Source organism: Sander vitreus, chromosome 20 (assembly GCF_031162955.1).
Source record: "Sander vitreus isolate 19-12246 chromosome 20, sanVit1, whole genome shotgun sequence".
Lineage (NCBI taxonomy): Eukaryota > Metazoa > Chordata > Actinopteri > Perciformes > Percidae > Sander > Sander vitreus.
This window is the reverse complement of record NC_135874.1, coordinates 16,423,335-16,443,855: the sequence shown is the minus strand read 5'-3', so window position 1 is coordinate 16,443,855 and position 20,521 is coordinate 16,423,335. Positions and strand designations below refer to the sequence as shown.

Below are 20,521 nucleotides of genomic sequence, written 5' to 3'. Positions count from 1 at the left end.
CTTTTCAAATGCTTAAAAAAACACAAGATGGATGGAATCAGTTGATGAGAGAACCAAAGGTTATCTTCAGTCAGCTGTTGCATAGGTAACAGGCTATGTAAAAATCCCTGTGGACAATCAAAGATAATTACAATATGGGATACATATGGTTAATCTGATTGATTACACTGCTGATAAAGATAACGATTAGGCCAATGTTGTTGCTGTTCATATATGACCAAAACGTTCTTAAAAGTATTTTTCTGACTTGACCTGGACTGATCTGTCCAGCTGCAAAAACAGAAAGAAAATTTTGACTTTCTTTTTAGACTTTTCTTAATTCCATGATGACCCCTCATTTAATTACACATTTAAAAAAACAAAAGAAAAATAAATCGAGTAACACAGGGATAAGGCTTTTTTTTTCTAGGCTTTCTAAGCTCCCTTTTCCTTTATTACCTAAAAGTGAGTTGGCTATCAACAAATGAAATAATTACACTTTTGTATGTGTCTGCAGGGTCACATGGAAGGTGAAGTGTGGGGCCTGGCTACTCATCCTCATCTCCCTCTCTGTGCCACCGTCAGCGATGACAAAACCCTGCGCATATGGGACCTCTCACCCAGCCACTGCATGCTGGCTGTACGCAAACTCAGAAAAGGTGAGTCACTGCTCAAAAACTAACAGATGAGTGTATTTTCTGACAGGAATTGCACTAGCCCCAGGGCTTTAACAAACACATTGTCCTTCACAGGCGGCCGTTGCTGCTGCTTCTCCCCTGATGGCAAAGCTTTGGCGGTGGGCCTGAATGACGGCAGCTTCCTCATTGTGAACGCAGATACCCTGGAGGACCTGGTGTCCTTCCACCACCGCAAGGACATCATCTCCGATATCAGATTCTCTCCAGGTCTGCCGCTCACCTTCGCATTTCTTCACCCTGACAAAACTCCCCTGATATTCTGTCTGAGAAGTAAATTGGCCTCTAAAATCTGTGTGCCCTTCAAAGCATCTTAGTGTATGTAGGATGCAGAAGTTCAGCAGGTACACATATGTCCCTCTCACTGTGAGTGGGGGAGATATTGCTGCAGGCCTGACCCAAATTAATGGCTTTCTGTAATAAGGCCAGACAGAGAGGCAGCAAAAGGAGAAACAGTGGGGGCAGACAAAGTGAGAGAAAGAAACTAAACTCTCTTTCGCCTGGACACTTATCCTTAGTCCACAATGCAAGGGATCCTGTTTCTAAACCCAACACCCATGAGAGCATACATCTTAGAGTATAGGTCACTGTATAGAGCAATGTAATACTGAGCAGGAAATGGGTTTCAGTATGGTTAAAGTAGCTGTACTTAGGAATCCATAAAAATCCATGGTAAAGGCTTCCCAAGCGGGTCAGCAATGACACATAAGTAGCTGCCTGTTCAAGTCTTTTTCTATGTCTTTTATACCAATAACTGCCTGTATACATATTATTTATATTTATACTAAGACACATGCTATGCTGACGCTAAATGCTGTGGTGTTTAGCAGGTGTAATGTTTACCATGTTCATCATTTTTAGAGTGTTGGATCGCTAACATTTGCTAGTTAGTACTAAACGCAAAGTACAGCTGAGACTGATGATGATGTCATTAGTTTTGCAGGTATTAACCAAATTATTGGACAAATTAAATATTTGACCTCATAAAGACATTTCAATCAGGAACACTCTCGTCATAGATTTAACCATTTATTGCAACAAATGGAAATACAGTTATAAAATAAGGTAAGATAGACTTTATTAATCCCACACTGGGGAAATTCCTGTGCTACAGCAGCTCAATAGAACAAATGTACACACATCAGAATAACACAAATACACATTAAATAGACATAGGAGAAAGAATATACAGAAAGTATTATAAGAAATAGAAAAAAATAGAATTAGTTATAATATCAATAGTAATAATACAAACATATTTACACTATAAACACCCTTATATAAACAGACAGTTATGCTTGGCGCTGATGGCTCCGCTCTTGATAATGCTCCCTGGATCAGCCAAGCAGCATGCTAGGCTGAAACACAGAGCGCAATGCAGAAACCCACCTGGGTATAAAAGTGTGCCAAAAGAAAGACATTGACAACCATTTTAAACTTTGAGTCATGTTAGGACTCTGAACTAGAAAGTAGCAAGTGTAGCAGGGACCAGTGAGGAGGGAGTCACATTTAAAAGGACCGCCTTGAAGTGAGAATGGCTGTGATTGGTGTGTGTCTGATAGGAATGATAATTCAATCAGCGGGCGTATGACTTCTGTGTCCTGCATGAACTAACGCTAAGCTTCATCAGATGAAAAGTTAAGGTATTACCAGAGTTATTGCAATTGATCCTGAGGTGGACATGAATTAAATTTTACGGCAATCCAGCCAAAGGTTGTTGAGATATTTCAGCCTGTGGTGGGCCAACTGTCTGAAACTGACTCTCCTCTTTCATTTGTTTGCTCAGGTTCTGGGAAGTACCTTGCAGTAGCATCAGGAGACACTTTTGTGGATATTTACAATGTAATGAGCAGCAAACGGGTTGGGGTGTGCAAAGGATGCCTCAATTACATTACCCATCTGGACTGGGACAAAAGAGGTAAACATGCTTCCTTAAATACTATTGTCTCAGTAAATCCTTGCTAACGACTGTTAAAGAACCAATTATGGATTCAAAATGTCTCTGTCAGATACATAGTTAAACATCACGGCCCACTGGGCTCTTTTATTCCCAGGAAAGCTACTCCAAGTCAACACATCTGCTAAAGAGCAGTTTTTTTTCGAGGCTCCCCGCGGCAAGAGGCAGACCATCCCAGTTACAGAGGTAAGCAGGGAGAAAAGGCACAGGGAGAAGCCCTGGTTAGGGTTACGCTGTTGGCCCACATTTTCCCTTTAGGATCAGAGGAGGCTCGAGGGAGGGGAATGAAGCATTAGCACGGCCCACTTTTAACCAGTATCGTTCTACCTTTTCCAGTGGAGGTGGGATATTGTTTAGGTTCCCCTACTACAGCGTGACATTCAGACACCTGGCGAGGTACACAGTGGAGGGAAGCATTAAGAAAAAAAGGGTACGACATGATAGATGCTGCTAGGTTGTGTCTCGCTGGAGCGATGTCCTCTCCTACTGTACCTTTGCTTGTTTGTCTCCGACTTTCCCTCTTTCCCTCCCACGCATTTCACTCCTCTCCTGTACACTAGATCACAGGATCCATATTGACAGGCATAGACAGTGGTTCAGCTCTTCCTTCCTTCCGTATGATTGTGATTTAGTGTGCTCAAAAGACCCTGCAGCAGTCTATAGGACCTTTTAAAGAACCCTTTTTTAATATTTCGCTGTAGCTCCTCTGCAGATGGTTAAAAATGCTGCAGCTTGTCTTCTAATAAAGACACAGAAAGAACACATTTGTGGCTCTATATATTGGCTACCTATAGAGGCTCTCCATGAATTAAGTTCTATTCTGTTGCTCTTGTGTTTGTTACTATTGTGCCTGTTTGATAGTTATTGCTTTTATTGTGGTACTTTGTAACTTTCAAAAAGTGCTATATAAAATTAATCTTTACGTACTTACTCCCTTGGCTCAGGTGGAGAAGGTTGACTGGAGCACATGGACGTGCGTACTGGGAACGTCTGTTGAGGGCATCTGGCCTTTGATCAACGAGGTCACTGAGGTGACCACTGCCTGCCTTAGTAACGACAGGAAGGTGCTAGCAACGGGAGATGACTTAGGATATGTCAAGCTCTTTAAATACCCTGTCAAGGTAAGACACAATGCATAATTATTTGTAATATCTGGTTTAAATGCCTCATGAGTTGTGTTGGTTTTTGAAAATATAATGTTAATTTCTGTGTTAATGTCACAAGTGTTAAATAAAATGTTGTCCCTCTCCCCCAGGGGAAGTATGCAAAGTTCAAACGCTATGTGGCCCACAGCACACATGTTACCAATGTGCGATGGACCCATGACGACAATCTCTTGGTGACGGTCGGTGGAGGTGACACGTGCCTCATGATTTGGGCCCATGAGCCCGAGGGCCACCGGGAATTCAAACTGTGCGACAGTGAGGAGTCGGACATCGAGAGTGAGGATGATGGAGGTAAGAGATGAGCTTCCTTTGAGGTTTTTATCCATTGAATGTTTCTATTGCTAAGATCTGTACCATTCTTTCACCAGGTTACGACAGCGATGTGACGAGGGAGAACGAGATCAACTACACCATCAAGGCCTTATCCTCCAACATGCGACCCATGACGGGTGTAAAACCCCACTTGCAGCTGAAAGAGCCCTCTGTGGATGAAAGGTATCCGTCATTGAAGCTTTGATGAAGCGTTGCAGATACTCAGAAGGACGCTCCTGCGCAGTCAGATTATAACGTTTAGGAATTCCTGCTTGTCATTGTACACAAAAGGCTTCTGCATCAAGATGAAACCAAACCTGTCTTCTTCAGTCAACATATCTTTTCTTTTCCTGCGTGAAATTCCTGCCCTGTCCCTGCCCTTTAGAAATAACTCATCCTTTTCTGCTCTTCTTCTTTCCTTTTAATGGCTGTCCATCTGTAATAATCCTGCTTCGTTCTTTCATTCTACTTGAAGACAAGGGGTGGTCAGGTAAGCTCTTGTGTTCATGTATGTTGATTTTGGACTAAAGATTAAGCTGTTGGCATAGTTGAAATAATTGTATGTGATAATAATAATAATATGTATAATTACGGAGAACAAACACCTTCTTCGACTATATCATGTTTGATATAAAATGCCTTGATGTCTAAAGTTTCCTCAGTTCAAATCCAGCAGTTTTAGTAATTAACTTTTCAGTGTTTTGATGCTCTTTTGGTGTTAATTCACTTGCTAATGAGCTGCTGTTCTGAAGGGCAGGACAAATTGGGCTAACAGTTAAATTAGAGCTTGAATTTAATTTACTTCAATCCATCTTTGTAGTCAACAGAACAATATCTGACTGGGTTTTACAAGAAGTGTTTTTAATAGTGAGTGACTCTAGGGAAGGGTCATGGTTAAAGTGGATTAACTTCACACATCAAACAAGAAGGAATATTAAAATGTGTACACATCTTAAGGTGTTCTCTTTTAAAGTATTTTTAATGAAGTATTGTTTATATGTCTGGTCGTAAACGGTCCTTACAAGCATTATCACATTTTTCATCATTAAATAATAATCTATAAACCACCTCTAAGTGTGTCATTTTGACAATGATGCAAACATCCACCTAGCATTGTCTGGGCAGCTGTTGTCATGGAAATGGACTTCAGTTGTCATGGTTACACAATGGTGCTGACTCCTGTGTTTTATGTCCTCAGTGGCTGAGGTGTTGTGTTTTGTGTGTGTGTCCGCTGGGCAGCCGTGAACGCTGTGAGAAACCTTTTCTAATTCTTACTTGTTCTCTGTTATTGCTGCCATGAAGAGGGTCGAGGTAAGCTGCTTACTTTCTGGTTATTTTATTACTTTAAAAAATACACAGGGGCACCGGGGTAGCTAACCTGGTGGAGCGTGCACCCAGGTACACAGGCTCAGTCCCCGACGCAGCAGCCGCGGGTGCGGTTCCGACCTGTGGCCCTTTGCTGCATGTCGTTTCCCCTCTCTCTCCCCATTTATGTCTAAGCTGTCCTATAAAAAATGAAGGCCTAAACAAAATACACAGAGGTTTTGGCCTCATGAAGATATTTGTAGATTAAATATGAAGCGAATAGTGTCCGTCTTTTAGACACTTGATAGTGTTTCTTACACCTTGCATTGACTGTAAAAGAAGGTCATGGTAACAGTTTGTCCTTAACAGTCTTTGCATTATCAAATGTTTGTTTTTTTGTACCATTGTGTTTTAACTATGCACTTTAAAAATATTTGTAATTATAGACAGATTTTCTTCCAAAGGAATCAGAGAAAGTTATTTAGCTGATTTGATGAGTGAAACTGTATTTTCCAGCAACAAATCCTGACATACAGTATATGTAATTAGTGACGTTTGTGAATCTTTTAATGGCATTGTATTGACTGACTACCTAAAGCGACTGACTACCTAAAGCGGTGTGGGGATAACAGACCCAGCTCCAGTAATATATCACTTTTAGTTTTATTTTTTACAGCAGATGATTCTAAGCATTTCACTCTTTATTGAAATGTTCCCACTCAGTCACCTTATTCAAACCTCATCCTTTTATTGCTTCGCTGGTAATATAAACTCTGTATGCACAAAAAAAAAAAATCATTCCACTTCAAGACTTCTTTTCCTTTGAGATAAAACATCACCTGTTTGTGTTTGTGTAATATTTTTACATAATAGTCAGAATAGTCAACAGTGTAATATTATCAATATTGTCATCATCATTATCGTTATCGTCAGCATGACAAGCAGCTCTGCAGCAGCCCTCTTATCCCAGTTGTCTGTTTTAGGCCTCCTGTCAGCAGAGCACTGCCACAGCCAGAGAAGCTGCAGACCAACAATGTTGGCAAAAAGAAGAGACCTATTGAGGTAAGAAGGACCTCACGTCCTTACCAAAACACTGCAAACTAAAAGATCTACTGTATACAGATGAGGAACTATGTGAAGAGGAGGAGTCAGAAAAAGATTCAAAATCCTGGTTTCTAATGTGATTATTCCATCTGAAGACACTCTCTGCTGCTCTGTCCAGACAGCCTCTGTGGGGACTCTGATGATGCTGTAATCCAATAATGACGTACTACTTCAGCCTGCAGCTGTCTCTGAACTTCGTAGTTGTCATGGTGTTGACCTTTCTGACTTTCTGTCGGCCTTTTCTGACTCCCCCACAGGACCTGGTGTTGGAGCTGGTGTTTGGTTACCGTGGCAATGACTGCCGCAATAACGTGCACTACCTGAACGAGGGGGCGGACATTATCTACCACACTGCCTCAATTGGCATCGTGCTTAACTTGACGACCTGTAAGTAGATGGTCTAGAGGACGCACTGCAGTGTTACTATTCACTACCTGTAAAGCAAACCTAGCATACAAGTATTTCATTGTGTGTGTGTGTGTGTGTGTGTGTGTGTGTGTGTGTGTGTGTGTGTGTGTGTGTGTTTTCTTACAGCCTGCCAAAGTTTCTACGTAGAACATAGTGACGACATTCTGTGCCTGACAATCAATCAACATCCCAAATTTCCCAACGTGGTGGCAACTGGCCAAGTAGGTATGTTTGTGAGAAGTCGACCTCCTGTGTCACCAGCCGCCATTTTTCTTCCTTGTATCCTGTGTTGTGAATTGTGCAGAGGGATTATTGTACATGACAGACAGATATCCCCTCCTACAAGCTTTTCTGTATTATAGAGCAAAATTACCACATTTTGCATACATAGTTAGTTAGAATAGTTGTGGGATTGTTGTACATGCTGCATTTCTCACAGAGAGACACACACAAAATAATGATAATAATAATAATAATAATAATAATAATACACATGCAAATGACCTCAATATTTTGAAAGTAGAAGCATTTGTTGACAGCAAAAACAACTACTGCTTAGAAAGTCTCAAAGAATTAAGAAATAATTTGTTGGATCTGTCAATAAAGTAGATTTTTCTTTATTTTCAGGTGATACTGGTGACATGTCAGGTAAGGACGTTTCAAAATGAGTCTTCATGTACAACAGGAAACGTGATGTTAATGACAATTCAATAACTATTGAAAAAAAGTCGGTATGGTTTCAACTCATTATATTAATCACGTTACTGCCATCTAGTGGCCACTTGGTTTGTGGTCTTTACCTCATGCAAACCTGGTTATTTCTATGAATCATGTTTGGAAGCATTTTTGCTTTGTTGTAGATTCTATCACATAAACGTCTAAAGAAAAGTATAATTTAAAAAGCTATGAAAGCATATGTCTAAACTGTAGCCTGTTATGGTTTTGTCACATTTGAGTATGGCATTTCAAGACACCCAATAAACAAAGAAGCCCAGTAATTCAATATTTTGAGGAGTGAGAGAGTTTACACGACATGAGTCGGACGCAAGTAAGAAAGAAGTGCATTTAGTTACATTTAGTCAAATCATTCTCCTTCTCTGTCCCTCAGCCACGTCTCCATCTATCCATGTGTGGGACGCCATGACGAAGCAGACGCTATCAGTGCTGCGTTGTTTCCACTCCGGTGGGGTTTGCTCCATCAGCTTTAGTGCCACAGGAAAACTCCTGCTGTCTGTGGGCCTGGACCATGAACACACCGTCACTATCTGGAAGTGGCAGGAAGGTAAAACAATCTTCCCGTACACTTTGACCTAATTCTCGGGATTAGGACGTCCCACCAAAGTTGAGGGATCATTCTTTCACTGCGCTCTGCTTCCTTTTTTCAGGTGCCAAAGTGGCCAGCCGGGTAGGTCACACCCAGAGGATCTTTGTGGCTGAATTTCGTCCGGACTCTGACACACACTTTGTGTCTGTTGGGATCAAGCATGTGCGTTTCTGGACGTTAGCTGGTCGCGCTTTGCTCAGCAAAAAAGGTGTGCTGAGCTCCATAGAGGATGCCCGGATGCAGACCATGCTGTCTGTAGCATTTGGAGCTGTAAGTGACTTCCAACCGATATACATGTGAAATCCTAAAAATTTTTACATTTGACCTCATACTTTGACTGTAAAGCTCATCTGATCCCAAACTGTCTGCTTTAATGTGCTGCGAATTGTTTTTGCATTATTTGCTTTGCTCTCTTAGGCCACTAGATTAGTGCAGATTTGTTTTCTTTTCAGAATAACTTGACATTTACAGGTACCATAAGTGGGGATGTGTGTGTGTGGAAGGAACACATTCTAGTAAGAATTGTGGCCAAAGCTCATACGGGCCCTGTTTTCACCATGTACACCACACTGAGAGACGGACTCATTGTCACCGGGGGCAAGGAAAGACCGTGAGTGCTGCTCTGTTACATTAATACACTATTTTACATATTAGTGAGCTCACACTAGCAGGGCTGGATGGCCTTGATACCACATAATGGAAAACATCCCTTTGCTTTTATGATTAGTTTTGTATTCATTTTACTGATATTTGCAATAGTGTTCTCATCCAAATGAATGTGATACAAATACGACTACATACATATGAGAGGGAAATGCATACATGTTAGTTAAAGTTGTGAATTTCATCAGCTGAGGGATGAAATCCACATATGTTTTCCTCCACAGGTCAAAGGAGGGAGGCGCTCTGAAGCTCTGGGACCAGGAGCTGAAACGCTGCCGAGCATTTAGATTAGAAACCGGACAGATTATAGACTGTGTTCGCTCTGTATGCAGAGGAAAGGTAGGTTACAGATAATATTGCCCTCAATAAAATGATCAAGCTAATTGCAAACTTCATCAATTAAAACTTCATTAAATATTTTTTGCTGATTTCTGGGTCAGGGTAAAATCCTTGTGGGGACCAGGAATGCAGAGATCATTGAAGTAGGAGAGAAGAATGCAGCGTGCAACATCTTGGTGAACGGACATATGGACGGACCTATCTGGGGCTTGGGCACCCATCCCTCCAGAGATGTATTCCTGTCGGCGGCAGAGGATGGCACTGTTCGTCTGTGGGACATCCCAGAGAAGGTCAGCCATGTTGCCTCCATCCCCTCAGAACCATATCAATTCTTATTATTACTTCTATCATCCTGTCAAGATGTTGCTTTTATCAAGGGAATTATGATGGTTGTCCTCATTCACAAAATTATGTTAATAAGTATGTGCTGATCTTGCATGGCCTCGTGGGGAAACAGAAGATGCTGAATAAGGTGAACTTGGGCCACCCAGCACGCACCATCAGTTACAGTCCTGAGGGAGACATGGTGGCCATCGGCATGAAGAACGGAGAGTTCATCATTCTGCTGGTTGCCTCCCTCAAAATCTGGGGAAAGAAAAGAGACCGGCGCTCTCCTATCCAGGATATAAGGTAATGATAGAAGAGTATGGCACTTTACACAAGGTACACTTGGGTTCATTGATGAAAAGAAGATACATTGAGCCAGAACTTGCCTTTTTTTAAATATTTGATTAGCATGTCTATGGCTTTCCTCAACCATATGAAAGATTTTCTGTAACTATTTAGGAAGGAGGGTCCGCTGATTTGCCTCCTAGCCTGTTTTGTTATTATTTCTACCCTCCAGATTCTCTGAATTATTTTGGGGACCATATTGACCATGTACAGATTGTTCAGTTGGGCCCCATTTGAAACCCAAGTGGGTCCTCTAAGGAAGTTGTAAAACAAAGCATGTTGGAACCCGTGAATCAGCCTAATTTCTATCAATTTTAATACATTATCCTTAATTTGTTTAATTGCATGTGAAACTTTTTAGATTGAAAGATATTCAATCAACATGTGTCCCTGAAGACTGAAATGGGTCAAACCTCCTATACACACTACAAAGTAAATCTGACAGAACAGACTTTTGTAACACACTTTCTTTCAGGTTCAGTCCAAATTCTTGTTACCTGGCCGTAGGCTCTACTGAAAGTGCAGTTGACTTCTACGACCTGACACTCGGCCCGCAGCTGAACCGCATCAACTGCTGCAGAGACATCCCCAGCTTTGTGATGCAGATGGACTTTTCTGCTGACAGCGCTTACGTCCAGGTATAGGCTGTGAGAGGGTTCATCAACTTTGCAGTGAGAGGGCATGTTTGTCTCAGATGCTAGCTGGGTGGCTGTTTGAACCCTAACCTCCAATGCCTTGAAACAGATATCCACAGGTGCTTATAAACGACTTGTGTACGAGGTGCCGTCTGGGAAGCAGGTCACAGAGCAGTCCCATATCGACAGGATTACCTGGGCTACCTGGACAAGGTGAGAGTCAGGGTGTTGAGACCGACAAATGCACGTTGGAAAGGTAATGTTTTTTTAAATAGAATTGCTCTCTCTCTGTATCCAGTGTCCTTGGGGACGAGGTCATAGGGATCTGGTCCCGCAACACTGACAAAGCAGACGTCACCTGTGCCTGTGTGTCCCACTCAGGCCTTAACATCGTCACGGGCGATGACTTCGGAATGGTGAAGCTGTTTGACTTTCCATGTCCGGAGAAGTTTGTAAGTATAGTTGCATAATAATAATATTACTGTTTGTTGTTTGTTGAAATAACACTGAAATCATTAAGCCACAATGTGTAGAGATGGACAATTCCTGACTTTGGAGCCCCTCAGTAGTGGCATTAAAAGAAGACATGTATCTGACCAGGGAACAGTGAGATATGGGCTCAAAACAACACGTCTACTGCACCAATTTTCACCAGGATTGTCTCATTTTTCTGCAAACCCAAACATATACCATCAGAATAATTAGAAAGATTATACCATCGCTTAGTAAAATCTTCACATACTGGCTTTTAAATGGTTGTTTTACACATCTTTAAACTGTGACCATTATTCAGCATTCTTCTTTCATCTACTGAGAAAGTAGTTTTGCCTAAATTGTGTGATTTAGATGAAATGATGGAGTTCATGATATTTACCATGTATTAACTGGAACAGCCCTGATATCACTGTGCAATCTCTGTAATATCTCTGTGTGTATATTAATATGTGTCTGTCTGTGGCATTAAATAACTGCAGCTAATAACAAAGCCACTTAATAGATAAATCTGCTGACTTTAGTTTGAAAGATGCCACCTGCATCATGTGTATGTAATTTGTTTCCAGGCCAAACACAAACGCTTTCTGGGCCATTCTGCTCACTTGACTAATGTACGCTTCACAAATGGAGATCGCTTCGTCGTTAGTGCCGGTGGAGATGACAGAAGGTATGACTAAGGCTCTAAATAGTTTACAAATTGACAAAATGACAATCAAATATTAAGCAATGCATCCGTTCCTCTGTGTGCTTTCCAGCCTCTTTGTGTGGAGGTGTGTCCATGCCCCTCACTGAGGATCACACCTGGACATTCCTGCCTCAGAAAGTCTCCCAGTGTGGCTCTCCCGAGAAAAGAGTTTGCTAAAAGATGCATTTACACGACGAGGAGGACAGACCTGGCAGCTTGTAAATGTGTGGTGATCTGATTTACTGCCTCAAAACTAGGTGCATGCATATGTGAAAGGCTCATTTTGATCATAGTCCTGATTGTGAACACAGGCAGAGGCCATACAGCCCTGCTCTCACAACATCACATTATCCTTGAAAAAAGAAAAACATTTCTCTGATACAGTATGTGCATATCATTTCAGTGATGTTTTTTTTAAGAATGAGCGTACCTGTATACATGTCCCAAATGGCAGTTTTGCCACTTGGCAGGCCTATGAAATTGTGTTACTGACATTGCCATTTTTTAAAACATGTAGCGAACTAAATTAGCCTTAATCTGAGTGTTTAATTTATGAGGGTTTGGATTCTTTTTGTATTATGTTGGTTTTACTTTTTGAATCATGTCATTTGTTTGTTCTATTTTTAATGGTGATTGCAAATCCTGTGGCCTTCCTCCTGAATGTAACATCCACTGTTATGTTCTGGATGTCAGCATGCCAAAGCATACTATGCACTGTACACCTGACCTGGTCACTGTGTTACCCTGATGGTTCATTTATGGTCTGTTTATGTGGTCGTGTTGTTGACTGGTTTACCTCAAACCTCCCTCGGCAGTGTTCCCCTCATGACATGTTAAACGTGTGTATACTTGTTTGAAGATTTGTTTGTGGTTAGTGGGTGTGCATGGCTTACTGGAAGACAATCTGTCTGAACCAAATTCCTCAGAAAAACAAAAAAAAAGCTGTAAATTGATGTTTCAAAACACGGTTGCAATTCTCTCTCACTTTTCAGTGTGCTGCTATGACGTATTATTGTCGCATTTTCATGAATATGAACGGTGTGACTTTTTTTAACAGTAAATTAATGTTTTGTGTAATCAGATATAATGCTTAAATGGAATGTTTTATCAGAGAAAATATGAAAAGTGCAAAACATTTTGTTCCTTGTATTAAGACTAACTATACAAAAAACTGTTGCTGCATATTTTGATTTACTTATACCAGTGTAAATATCATTTGTATATATTCTTTTTGTATATTTTTTGTGAGATGTTTCTTAAATTCCACTTTAATAAAAAAGGCAACCATGAACTTAAACTTTGAGTGATATGTATTCACTTACAGTGATAACATGAATCTATACAAATTAATGCTTGTAATGAAACAATCAGTACTTAAACCAACCTTTTTATCAATTATCAATATATAGAAACATTTCCTGGCTGCCCTTTCACCATTCTAACGTAATAAAAAAGTGCATCATGTAAGTGCAATAGATTATATAACACATCAATTTGCATATTAAACATTGAAATAACTGTCGATAGAAATATCTGAAATTCACTCGGGTTTTATTTTAGATGAAACAAATGTAATATAGCTTAGCTCTTTCCAAACATAGATATGGCCTATTTACATATTTTACACACACAGGCAAATCTAAGCACTGCATTCTCTAACACCTCAACTGAGCCTTTGTTTTGCTTAAAACACGACAGATTACAGTTGAATATTGTGAACTCAGCTGTTAATGAGCATTGACTGTCACCATCTGCAAAATAGCACGATTAATAGTTACCTCTCTCATTCAATTCAAGTAGTTTCACACCTACAAAACCAGTAGTTAGAATGCATTATGTTGAGATGTGTCTATAATACTTTCTTGTATTTTGTATGTGTGTACCTAATAAACTGGTAAACCGGGTTTTTAAATAACATTGACGCAGGGAAGTAGGGTCATAATTTGACAGAGAAGGAGCTGCCACAGGAGCAGCCATGGTCGGCTTGAGGATTCTTGAGCACGAGGAAGGTGGCGCGGATCAGCTCCTGGCTGAAGTCCACAGTGGCTCCTTTCAGAAACTCCAGGCTGTCCTGATCCACAATGATGCCCACTCCTCCCTGCTCAAACACTCTGGACGCAGGAGAGTTGATTGGATTAATAGACGATAAGGAAACAATGAAGCCAGTGTACAACAACAACAACTTGAAAGCTAGATTAGTAGCAGTTTACCTGTCATCTTCATTCCTGTTACCGTCAACAGAAAACTTGTACTGGAACCCGGAGCAGCCTCCTCCCTCCACATGTATTCTCAGATACTCGCCCTTCACCATGATTTCCCTTAGTCTCTGGATTAAAGGGGGGCATGACCATGATGAATAAGGTGCTAAGCACAAAATAACTCAACACATTAATCGACACTGTGGCTGCATGCCAATGCGTTTTAACATAAAATGGTTCTGCTAGATAGCAACAATTTTGCCAAACAACAATTTACACTTCAGTGAGTCAGAATCCAATTAAAATGTTTTGGTCTTCACAATCAAATGCCTAAGATGTAGAAGAACCCGTATGTTTATGCCCAATATTCCCCGTACAGTAGAACTCTGATCTGACATAATGGAGTTACATTAAAAATGTAGCTGCTCCAGTGTCAATACTGGCTCAGATGGGGGATAAATTAAATGTTTGAAGTTTTATTTACATATACTGTATGAATGAATGAATTGAATGAATTTTATTGGTCGTAACCAAAGGGTAGGGCCGGAAGAAACAAAAAAGATAAAAGAAATTAAACGGAAAGAAAAACAAACAAAAGAAAACCCGAATCAAAACATACATACATACATACATACATACATACATATACCCATTTAGGGTCAGTGCTTATATACATTGCAATTGCCACGTTAAGGTAAATAATATCATAATTAATGATGACAACCATAATGGTAATGATGTATGATGATGTATGTCTAACACTATCCGCAAAATATCCCAAGCAGCCTCATGTATAGTTTAAGACCTCTATGCTCCCTGGCTTTCCATACCTGTATCGAAACTGCAAACTCATCTTTTCAATTGAATTTGGATTAAGTATGATGCTTAATCATATTTACCTACTGACCTTCACACATGACTCAGTGAGATTCACTTTATCTTCAGCTGGATCTGACACAGCTGGCTTCTCATGGGTTGAGGCGCTGCTGAAGCGCTGAAACCCCGCTGTGTAAAGGGATGGCTGGGTTTTTTGGGGAAGTCGATGTAACTGTTGGCTCACACAGAGGTTGTTCAGAAGAGTAGATGCCCTGCAAAACATTTGTTAAGACCAGTTCGCATGACAACAGATGAATACGTTACGAGCCCTAGTGCTAGCTAACGTTAGTTACCTAACGGTAACGTTAGCTAGCGTTAAGGCTAACGTTAGCATGCTAACTGGCAAAAATGTTTTTCTCCCCCCAGAGAGATTGTTAACAGTTTATGATCCCTAATGAGATATATCAGATAAATTAACGTTACCTTGAAAGGCTCAATACTTTCGACTTTGACGCAGTCATCATAGCTCCTCTCAAGAATGACATCTTTCATAACAAATGTTGGTAACTTCCGCCCCCAGCCATCAACGAGAGAAAGATCGCACCTTTATTGGCTGAAATGGTTTCTGTCAAATAGATACGCCCAGAGTGGTACAATACGGCCATTTGATTCGTCCATTTACCTGCAAATCGATTCGCGAGGTTTGTCCCAAATAAACGCGCAACCAACAAGATCCAACAAAATATTTATATTGAGGTTAATATTACAGATTACATATGTTCGTGCACTGCTCGAGGTTTAGATCTGAAGAAACGCCTACTTATCATAGTTGTTATTCGCCCGCATTTTAGCCTATCAGGAAATCTCCTCGTGTGAGACATGGACGTACTATTATTGTGAGTCCCCGCCTCCTGTGCTAGACCCGAAGTCACGCCCTTCTACTTCCGGCCAATGGGACCTATCTTTCGAAAAAATATGAACGAGGGTCAATGGAGAGATAATATTATTTTTTTTATCCCGTTTGAATTGAGCCACGGATTACAAATATGATGTTCGGCAATTTAGAAGATACTTTTTCAACCGAAGAAAGTCTCAGTTTATTGTTAAACTGTTGAAGTATAAGACGTACGTGTACGTATACGTAATTAGAAAGACTACACACTTCAATGTCGCATGGATGACGTCTCGCTGAAGCTACGACGTCTCTGTGTATCGTACCGGGGATGTAACGTTACTCAAATGAGCAGCGGGTCTTGCTTGTTCTTTTGTTTATCTGCTGAAAACACTTCACTGGATAAAACACATCAAGTAAGATGATGTTACATGTGTTGTGGAACAGAGCTTAGCTAGCGAGCAAGTTGAGCATCAAGCTAGTGTCGTAAATTGTGTGAGACGAGAGATGTAGTTCACTGAGCGGTTTCACACAAAACTAAGTGGTACTACGACAAACCTACGGATAACTGAGACTTTCTTTGGTTGAACAATTATCTTTTAAATTGACGAACATCATATTTGTAATCCATGGCTCAATTCAAACGGGATACAAAAATAATTATCTCTCCATTGACTCTCGTTCATATTTTTTTCCGAATTAAGGTCCCATGAGGCGTGGCTTCGGCTCTCAGGGAAATAAAAGCATAAAAAGTGCTAGGCGGATGTCGTTCTCACTTCGGAAACTGATGGAAGCGCTTCAAAGGTATAGCTAGTTTGTTAATTTATAGTTTCTTATATGTACTTGTACTACACTAATTAGAAACTCAATGTGTTCGTGTTGTTTACCATGGCGGCAGGTTGTCGATGAGTGTTTCTTCCTCGTTGTGTTAAAATGTATAATCACTGCTGCTGACGCTACACAAAATAAAAAGTCATATGATCTAACACGTTCTGCTGACTGCTGTGAGTCACCCTGGTCTGATAAAGTTCTCACAGAGATAAAGTTTACTTTTCGGTTTCGTAATGGATATTTACTTGTTTTAGGCTCACTCAAAAAGAAAGAAACATGGATGTCCGTACTGGGGTTATTGTTTTGTTCTGCCTAATGGGATTCACCTGTGCGGAGCCAGTGAAATTCATTGACTGCGGTAAGTTTCACTCGACCACAATGAGAACATTTACATCATTTACATGTTTGTTAAACGGACCAATCGTTGACTTTTTAGTACTTTAAAGGTAATCCTATAACGTTAGTCCTAAATCCAGAAATGTTAAATTTACAATAATATAAAATTCAATTCCATTTTATTTATAGTGTCAGTTATCTTGGGGCACTTTACAGATGGAGTAGGTCTACACCACATTATATAATTTACCAAGACCCAGCAATTCCCTCTCCAAGAGCAAGCATTTGGTGCGACAGTAGCGAGTAAAAACTTCCTTTTTACAGATAACCTCGGACAGACCCTGACTCTTGGTGGGCGTCCATCTGCAAATGTGTGACATTTAGACACGTTACCTAAACGTTTAATTGATTATCAAAATTGTTGATAATGTTCTGTTAATAGACTTTGACTCACTTACTGTTTTTAGCACTACTCATGCCTGGATCCACATATGTTCCACAGATGGCATCACCTGTCCTGAACACATTATCTTTATCATATGCAAATTACCAACTCCCACATGTGCTCATCTTTGTAGTTTTTCAGTGATTTAATTAGGAGTTTTCTTAAGTGGACAGAGATGACACTTAATTGTGATTAAAAGTGACTTTTGTATTGTACTTCCCTGAAGATTGGGTGGGGGGGGGGACTCGAAACAAGCTTTTTAAAAAGAAGAAGCAGCAGAGTCTCGTATGTAGAGACCCAGCAGTGACCTACTGATGACATCATCAGGGTTATTTTTTTCACACTTTGGAAAGCTTCCTGCAGAGCCAAAGAAGAGATTAAATCTGAGTAGGACTCATCAGCGTAGTGCCCCTTAATTTGGCATCCTTACTTTTTTTTTCTGTATGAACCCACACCATACAGCCATGAATAGGTTTGAGTATGATTGAGTCAAATGGTTTTGAAATCACTTAAAGTAAAAAAAAAAAAAAAATAATAATAATTAATAATCTACCAGAATACTTTCAGATTGCATGCTTGTCCAGCAAGTATTTTACTTTTCCACTATTTTCCAAGCAGACAAAATGTGTTGTCTAGTTATAATTGTATGTTCCTGACCATCTGTTTTTGGCACTGTGTGCAAGTAGCCTGCATTGAGAGCTCATGGAAATGTCCTTGTATGCTTAAAATATTTAGCCAGTAAAGTTTGATTCTGAAATCAAAACATGTTTAACACAACAATGTAGAAGCGCTGCTAGGTCTTTGTGGTGATCCCATACAGGTACTCTGTAAAACTTTTAAATGCCTTCATTTTACATGGCAATATGCATTCAAACGCATAAATGTATATTGTCATGTAAAATGAAGGCATTTAAAAATGTTAGCGCATTTTCATTTTTTCACAAACCCTACAGTGTGCCTTGGATTGTGCAATGAGCCCTTCACAAGATGGAATAAGACCAGGAATATTTAACATGACATTGTGTGTGGTGTTTTTTTTTTTTTTTTAATTCTTTCAGTAAATGTAATCCGTGACAAAGATGTGTTCACTAAAGCATGAAGCAGCCAGTTGGATTTACTATTTTCCTGCATTGTTTATGACAAGTTGATGGCAGCAGTGTAATCTTTTTTTAAGACTATGTTCTTTCCCCATGTTTCTCTCCAGGCTCCTCTTCTGGCAAAGTGGCCATAGTGGACATTAACCCTTGTGCTAGTCAGCCATGCCAGCTACACAAAGGACAGTCCTACAGCGTCAATGTGACATTCAACAGTGGTAAGGAAGCTTTTTTTTTAAGAAATACTTCTCAACAGTCAGAACATAAATGCATATGATTTTAAACATTTGACCCAACTGTCATGTTTTCTGTTGTAGCTGTGGTGAGCCAGACGAGCACAGCAGTGGTTCACGGTATTATTGCTGGAGTCCCCATCCCCTTCCCCATTCCCATAGAAGATGGCTGCAAGTCTGGAATCCAGTGTCCCATCCAGAAGCAGCAGGTGTATCACTATGTGAACTCTCTACCTGTGAAGACAGAGTATCCTGCAGTAAGTATTACATGTGACATTGGCAACTCCTTGTTTAAGCTTTCTTTTAATGTAACCCAAATGATGAAAATATAATAATCTGCAAATGGCTGCTGCAGTGCCACTCTTATACTGACAAGGATTTTAGCATTTCTTTGCTTCAAAACTAGCGTAGAAACTAAAGATGACAAACAAATCTACAATTTTAAGAGGATCATTTTGTAATGCGTTTAATTTTTATGTAATGTAAGCAAAGGTATTTAGATCTTTTAAAAGCATAAATACCAGTGTAAAAATACCCCATTACAAGTGAAGGTCCTGCAATGAAAATCCTACAAAGGTATGCAAGTATTGTAGGCAAAATCGCCTAATATCAAAATTAAAAATTTGATATTAGTGTTCCCAGAGACTAATACTAATACTTTTTTGACTGTTTTAAATATGATTTGAATTAGTCTGTACCATGAATCACATTTTATTAGATTGTGTTTTGTATGTAAAACTAATTTTTTAAATTAACTACTAGCTACCGAATCAATGAAGTGGAGTAAAATTGCAATATTTCTTTAGTTTAAAATTGTATACAATAATTGAATAAATGTACTTAGACGCATTCCAACCCTGGACATTAGGCAGTGGTGTTTACAGATTCTTTACCTTCAGTGATATCTAATTAGCCGTGTGTCAAAACGTAAGACCAGAAATTGGGCAAATGGCATGACTTGTTTTACTTGTATTGGAGTCTGCATGACCCACATGCATATCTGGACAGTTGGACTAATAATGAAGTGTCAGTGTTGCATGAGAAATGTTCTATGTCCCCAATATATTAATTATGTCTCTGTGGACGGTTGGAGGTGTTTTTGTTTAAAAAAAGATGTCCTTTTGGTCTCCTTTTGCATGTTTTGACTTCCTCAAACCTTTTTTTTTTTTTTTTTTAACTTAATGAACCATTCTTCTGCATTTCTAGATAAAGCTGGTTGTGGAGTGGGAACTAAAGGATGACGACAAACAAGACCTGTTCTGCATCAGGTTCCCAGTTCACATTGTGAGCTAAGCTAGCAACACTACCTCTCTGACAAGTGTTGGTCTTTTTTTTTTTTTTTTTTAAAAAAAAAAAAAAAAAAGGGATTCAGCTTTGAGTAAAAACCTAAAAGAATGTTAATGACTCTAGGTTAAGATCTAATTTTATTCATTCTGTAAATTGATTTTTAAGATGTATGTCTTTCACCAGTTTGCAAGACTTTGCCAAACTCGCACATCTTGAATCCTGAAATAAATGGCTGCTTTTTGCTGTGACCTACCTTACAGTCAATCTAACGAGATGCAGATGTAAAACAATGTGGTTAATATTTGTGTGAATATGACCTGAACCACATTCCGCTACAATGCAATTGTCTTGTCTTACTGACTGCTGTGTACTCAGAAAAGGTACATACTGTACTTCTTCTTTACTAAAACATTTGTAACATTTCTTACCGACCTTGTAGCACTAGACTAAGTGGATATTTTAAAATGAAAATAAATTCTAATAAAGAAATCTAAAATCTAATCTGTACCAAAGCTGCATTATGTGACTCAGATACGAACAATGAGATTTATTTTTAGTAAAATATCTGCTAAAATTGCCGTTATTGCAATTTCCATCTTCAACATACATGTCGGACACACTTGTTGATACACTCTGTAAATCATAGGCAA

General features: G+C 39.7%; 3 protein-coding genes across 7 annotated transcripts in view; 2 read left to right on the top strand and 1 right to left on the bottom strand.

Annotated features, from left to right (window-relative positions):
- eml5 (EMAP like 5) overlaps positions 1-12,149 on the top strand; it is a 35,075-nt gene extending 22,926 nt beyond the window's left edge. The window contains exons 21-44 of one of the 4 annotated variants that reach the window (XM_078278432.1): positions 497-638; positions 732-884; positions 2,461-2,592; positions 2,729-2,817; positions 3,576-3,752; positions 3,887-4,088; positions 4,166-4,292; positions 4,585-4,599; positions 5,412-5,420; positions 6,398-6,476; positions 6,776-6,905; positions 7,053-7,151; positions 7,554-7,574; positions 8,035-8,208; positions 8,312-8,520; positions 8,703-8,860; positions 9,138-9,252; positions 9,354-9,542; positions 9,710-9,882; positions 10,400-10,562; positions 10,669-10,772; positions 10,858-11,011; positions 11,621-11,721; positions 11,810-12,149. In XM_078278432.1, coding sequence (XP_078134558.1) covers positions 497-638; positions 732-884; positions 2,461-2,592; positions 2,729-2,817; positions 3,576-3,752; positions 3,887-4,088; positions 4,166-4,292; positions 4,585-4,599; positions 5,412-5,420; positions 6,398-6,476; positions 6,776-6,905; positions 7,053-7,151; positions 7,554-7,574; positions 8,035-8,208; positions 8,312-8,520; positions 8,703-8,860; positions 9,138-9,252; positions 9,354-9,542; positions 9,710-9,882; positions 10,400-10,562; positions 10,669-10,772; positions 10,858-11,011; positions 11,621-11,721; positions 11,810-11,846 — 2,952 coding nt within the window. In that variant the 3' untranslated portion in view covers positions 11,847-12,149. The remainder of the gene's footprint in view (positions 1-496; positions 639-731; positions 885-2,460; positions 2,593-2,728; positions 2,818-3,575; positions 3,753-3,886; positions 4,089-4,165; positions 4,293-4,584; positions 4,600-5,411; positions 5,421-6,397; positions 6,477-6,775; positions 6,906-7,052; positions 7,152-7,553; positions 7,575-8,034; positions 8,209-8,311; positions 8,521-8,702; positions 8,861-9,137; positions 9,253-9,353; positions 9,543-9,709; positions 9,883-10,399; positions 10,563-10,668; positions 10,773-10,857; positions 11,012-11,620; positions 11,722-11,809) is intronic. The other 3 variants (XM_078278431.1, XM_078278430.1, XM_078278433.1) reach the window with 3 other exon arrangements.
- Positions 12,150-13,273: 1,124 nt separating this feature from the next.
- On the bottom strand, positions 13,274-15,688 carry isca2 (iron-sulfur cluster assembly 2). The gene is made up of 4 exons (XM_078278427.1): positions 15,237-15,688; positions 14,845-15,025; positions 13,950-14,065; positions 13,274-13,850 (listed from the first exon to the last, which is right to left on the bottom strand). Exons 1-4 carry the CDS (start codon positions 15,296-15,298, stop codon positions 13,676-13,678), a joined length of 534 nt encoding a protein of 177 aa, XP_078134553.1. The 5' UTR covers positions 15,299-15,688; the 3' UTR covers positions 13,274-13,675.
- Positions 15,689-15,879: 191 nt separating this feature from the next.
- Positions 15,880-20,372, top strand: LOC144535770 (NPC intracellular cholesterol transporter 2-like). Of its 2 annotated transcripts, XM_078278426.1 has the most exons (6): positions 15,880-16,061; positions 16,350-16,449; positions 16,731-16,834; positions 18,462-18,569; positions 18,669-18,841; positions 19,791-20,372. In XM_078278426.1, exons 2-6 carry the CDS (start codon positions 16,355-16,357, stop codon positions 19,875-19,877), a joined length of 567 nt encoding a protein of 188 aa, XP_078134552.1. In that variant the 5' UTR covers positions 15,880-16,061; positions 16,350-16,354; the 3' UTR covers positions 19,878-20,372. The 2 variants fall into 2 exon arrangements, with proteins under 2 accessions (XP_078134552.1, XP_078134550.1); XM_078278424.1 differs by lacking the exon at positions 15,880-16,061 and having other exon boundaries at positions 16,297-16,449.
- Positions 20,373-20,521: the final 149 nt, after the last annotated feature.

What these genes read in the sequence shown, in the direction of transcription:
- LOC144535770 (XM_078278426.1), top strand. Translation starts at nt 16,355, where the DNA reads ATGAGGCGTGGCTTCGGCTCTCAGGGAAATAAAAGCATAAAAAGTGCT. An exon ending in AGTGAAATTCATTGACTGCG is followed by an intron (nt 16,835 to 18,461) that starts GTAAGTTTCACT and finishes GTTTCTCTCCAG; the next exon opens with GCTCCTCTTCTGGCAAAGTG. An exon ending in TGAAGACAGAGTATCCTGCA is followed by an intron (nt 18,842 to 19,790) that starts GTAAGTATTACA and finishes CTGCATTTCTAG; the next exon opens with ATAAAGCTGGTTGTGGAGTG.
- isca2 (XM_078278427.1), bottom strand. Translation starts at nt 15,298, where the DNA reads ATGTCATTCTTGAGAGGAGCTATGATGACTGCGTCAAAGTCGAAAGTA. An exon ending in TCACTGAGTCATGTGTGAAG is followed by an intron (nt 14,066 to 14,844) that starts GTCAGTAGGTAA and finishes CCTTTAATCCAG; the next exon opens with AGACTAAGGGAAATCATGGT. An exon ending in AACAGGAATGAAGATGACAG is followed by an intron (nt 13,851 to 13,949) that starts GTAAACTGCTAC and finishes TCCTGCGTCCAG; the next exon opens with AGTGTTTGAGCAGGGAGGAG.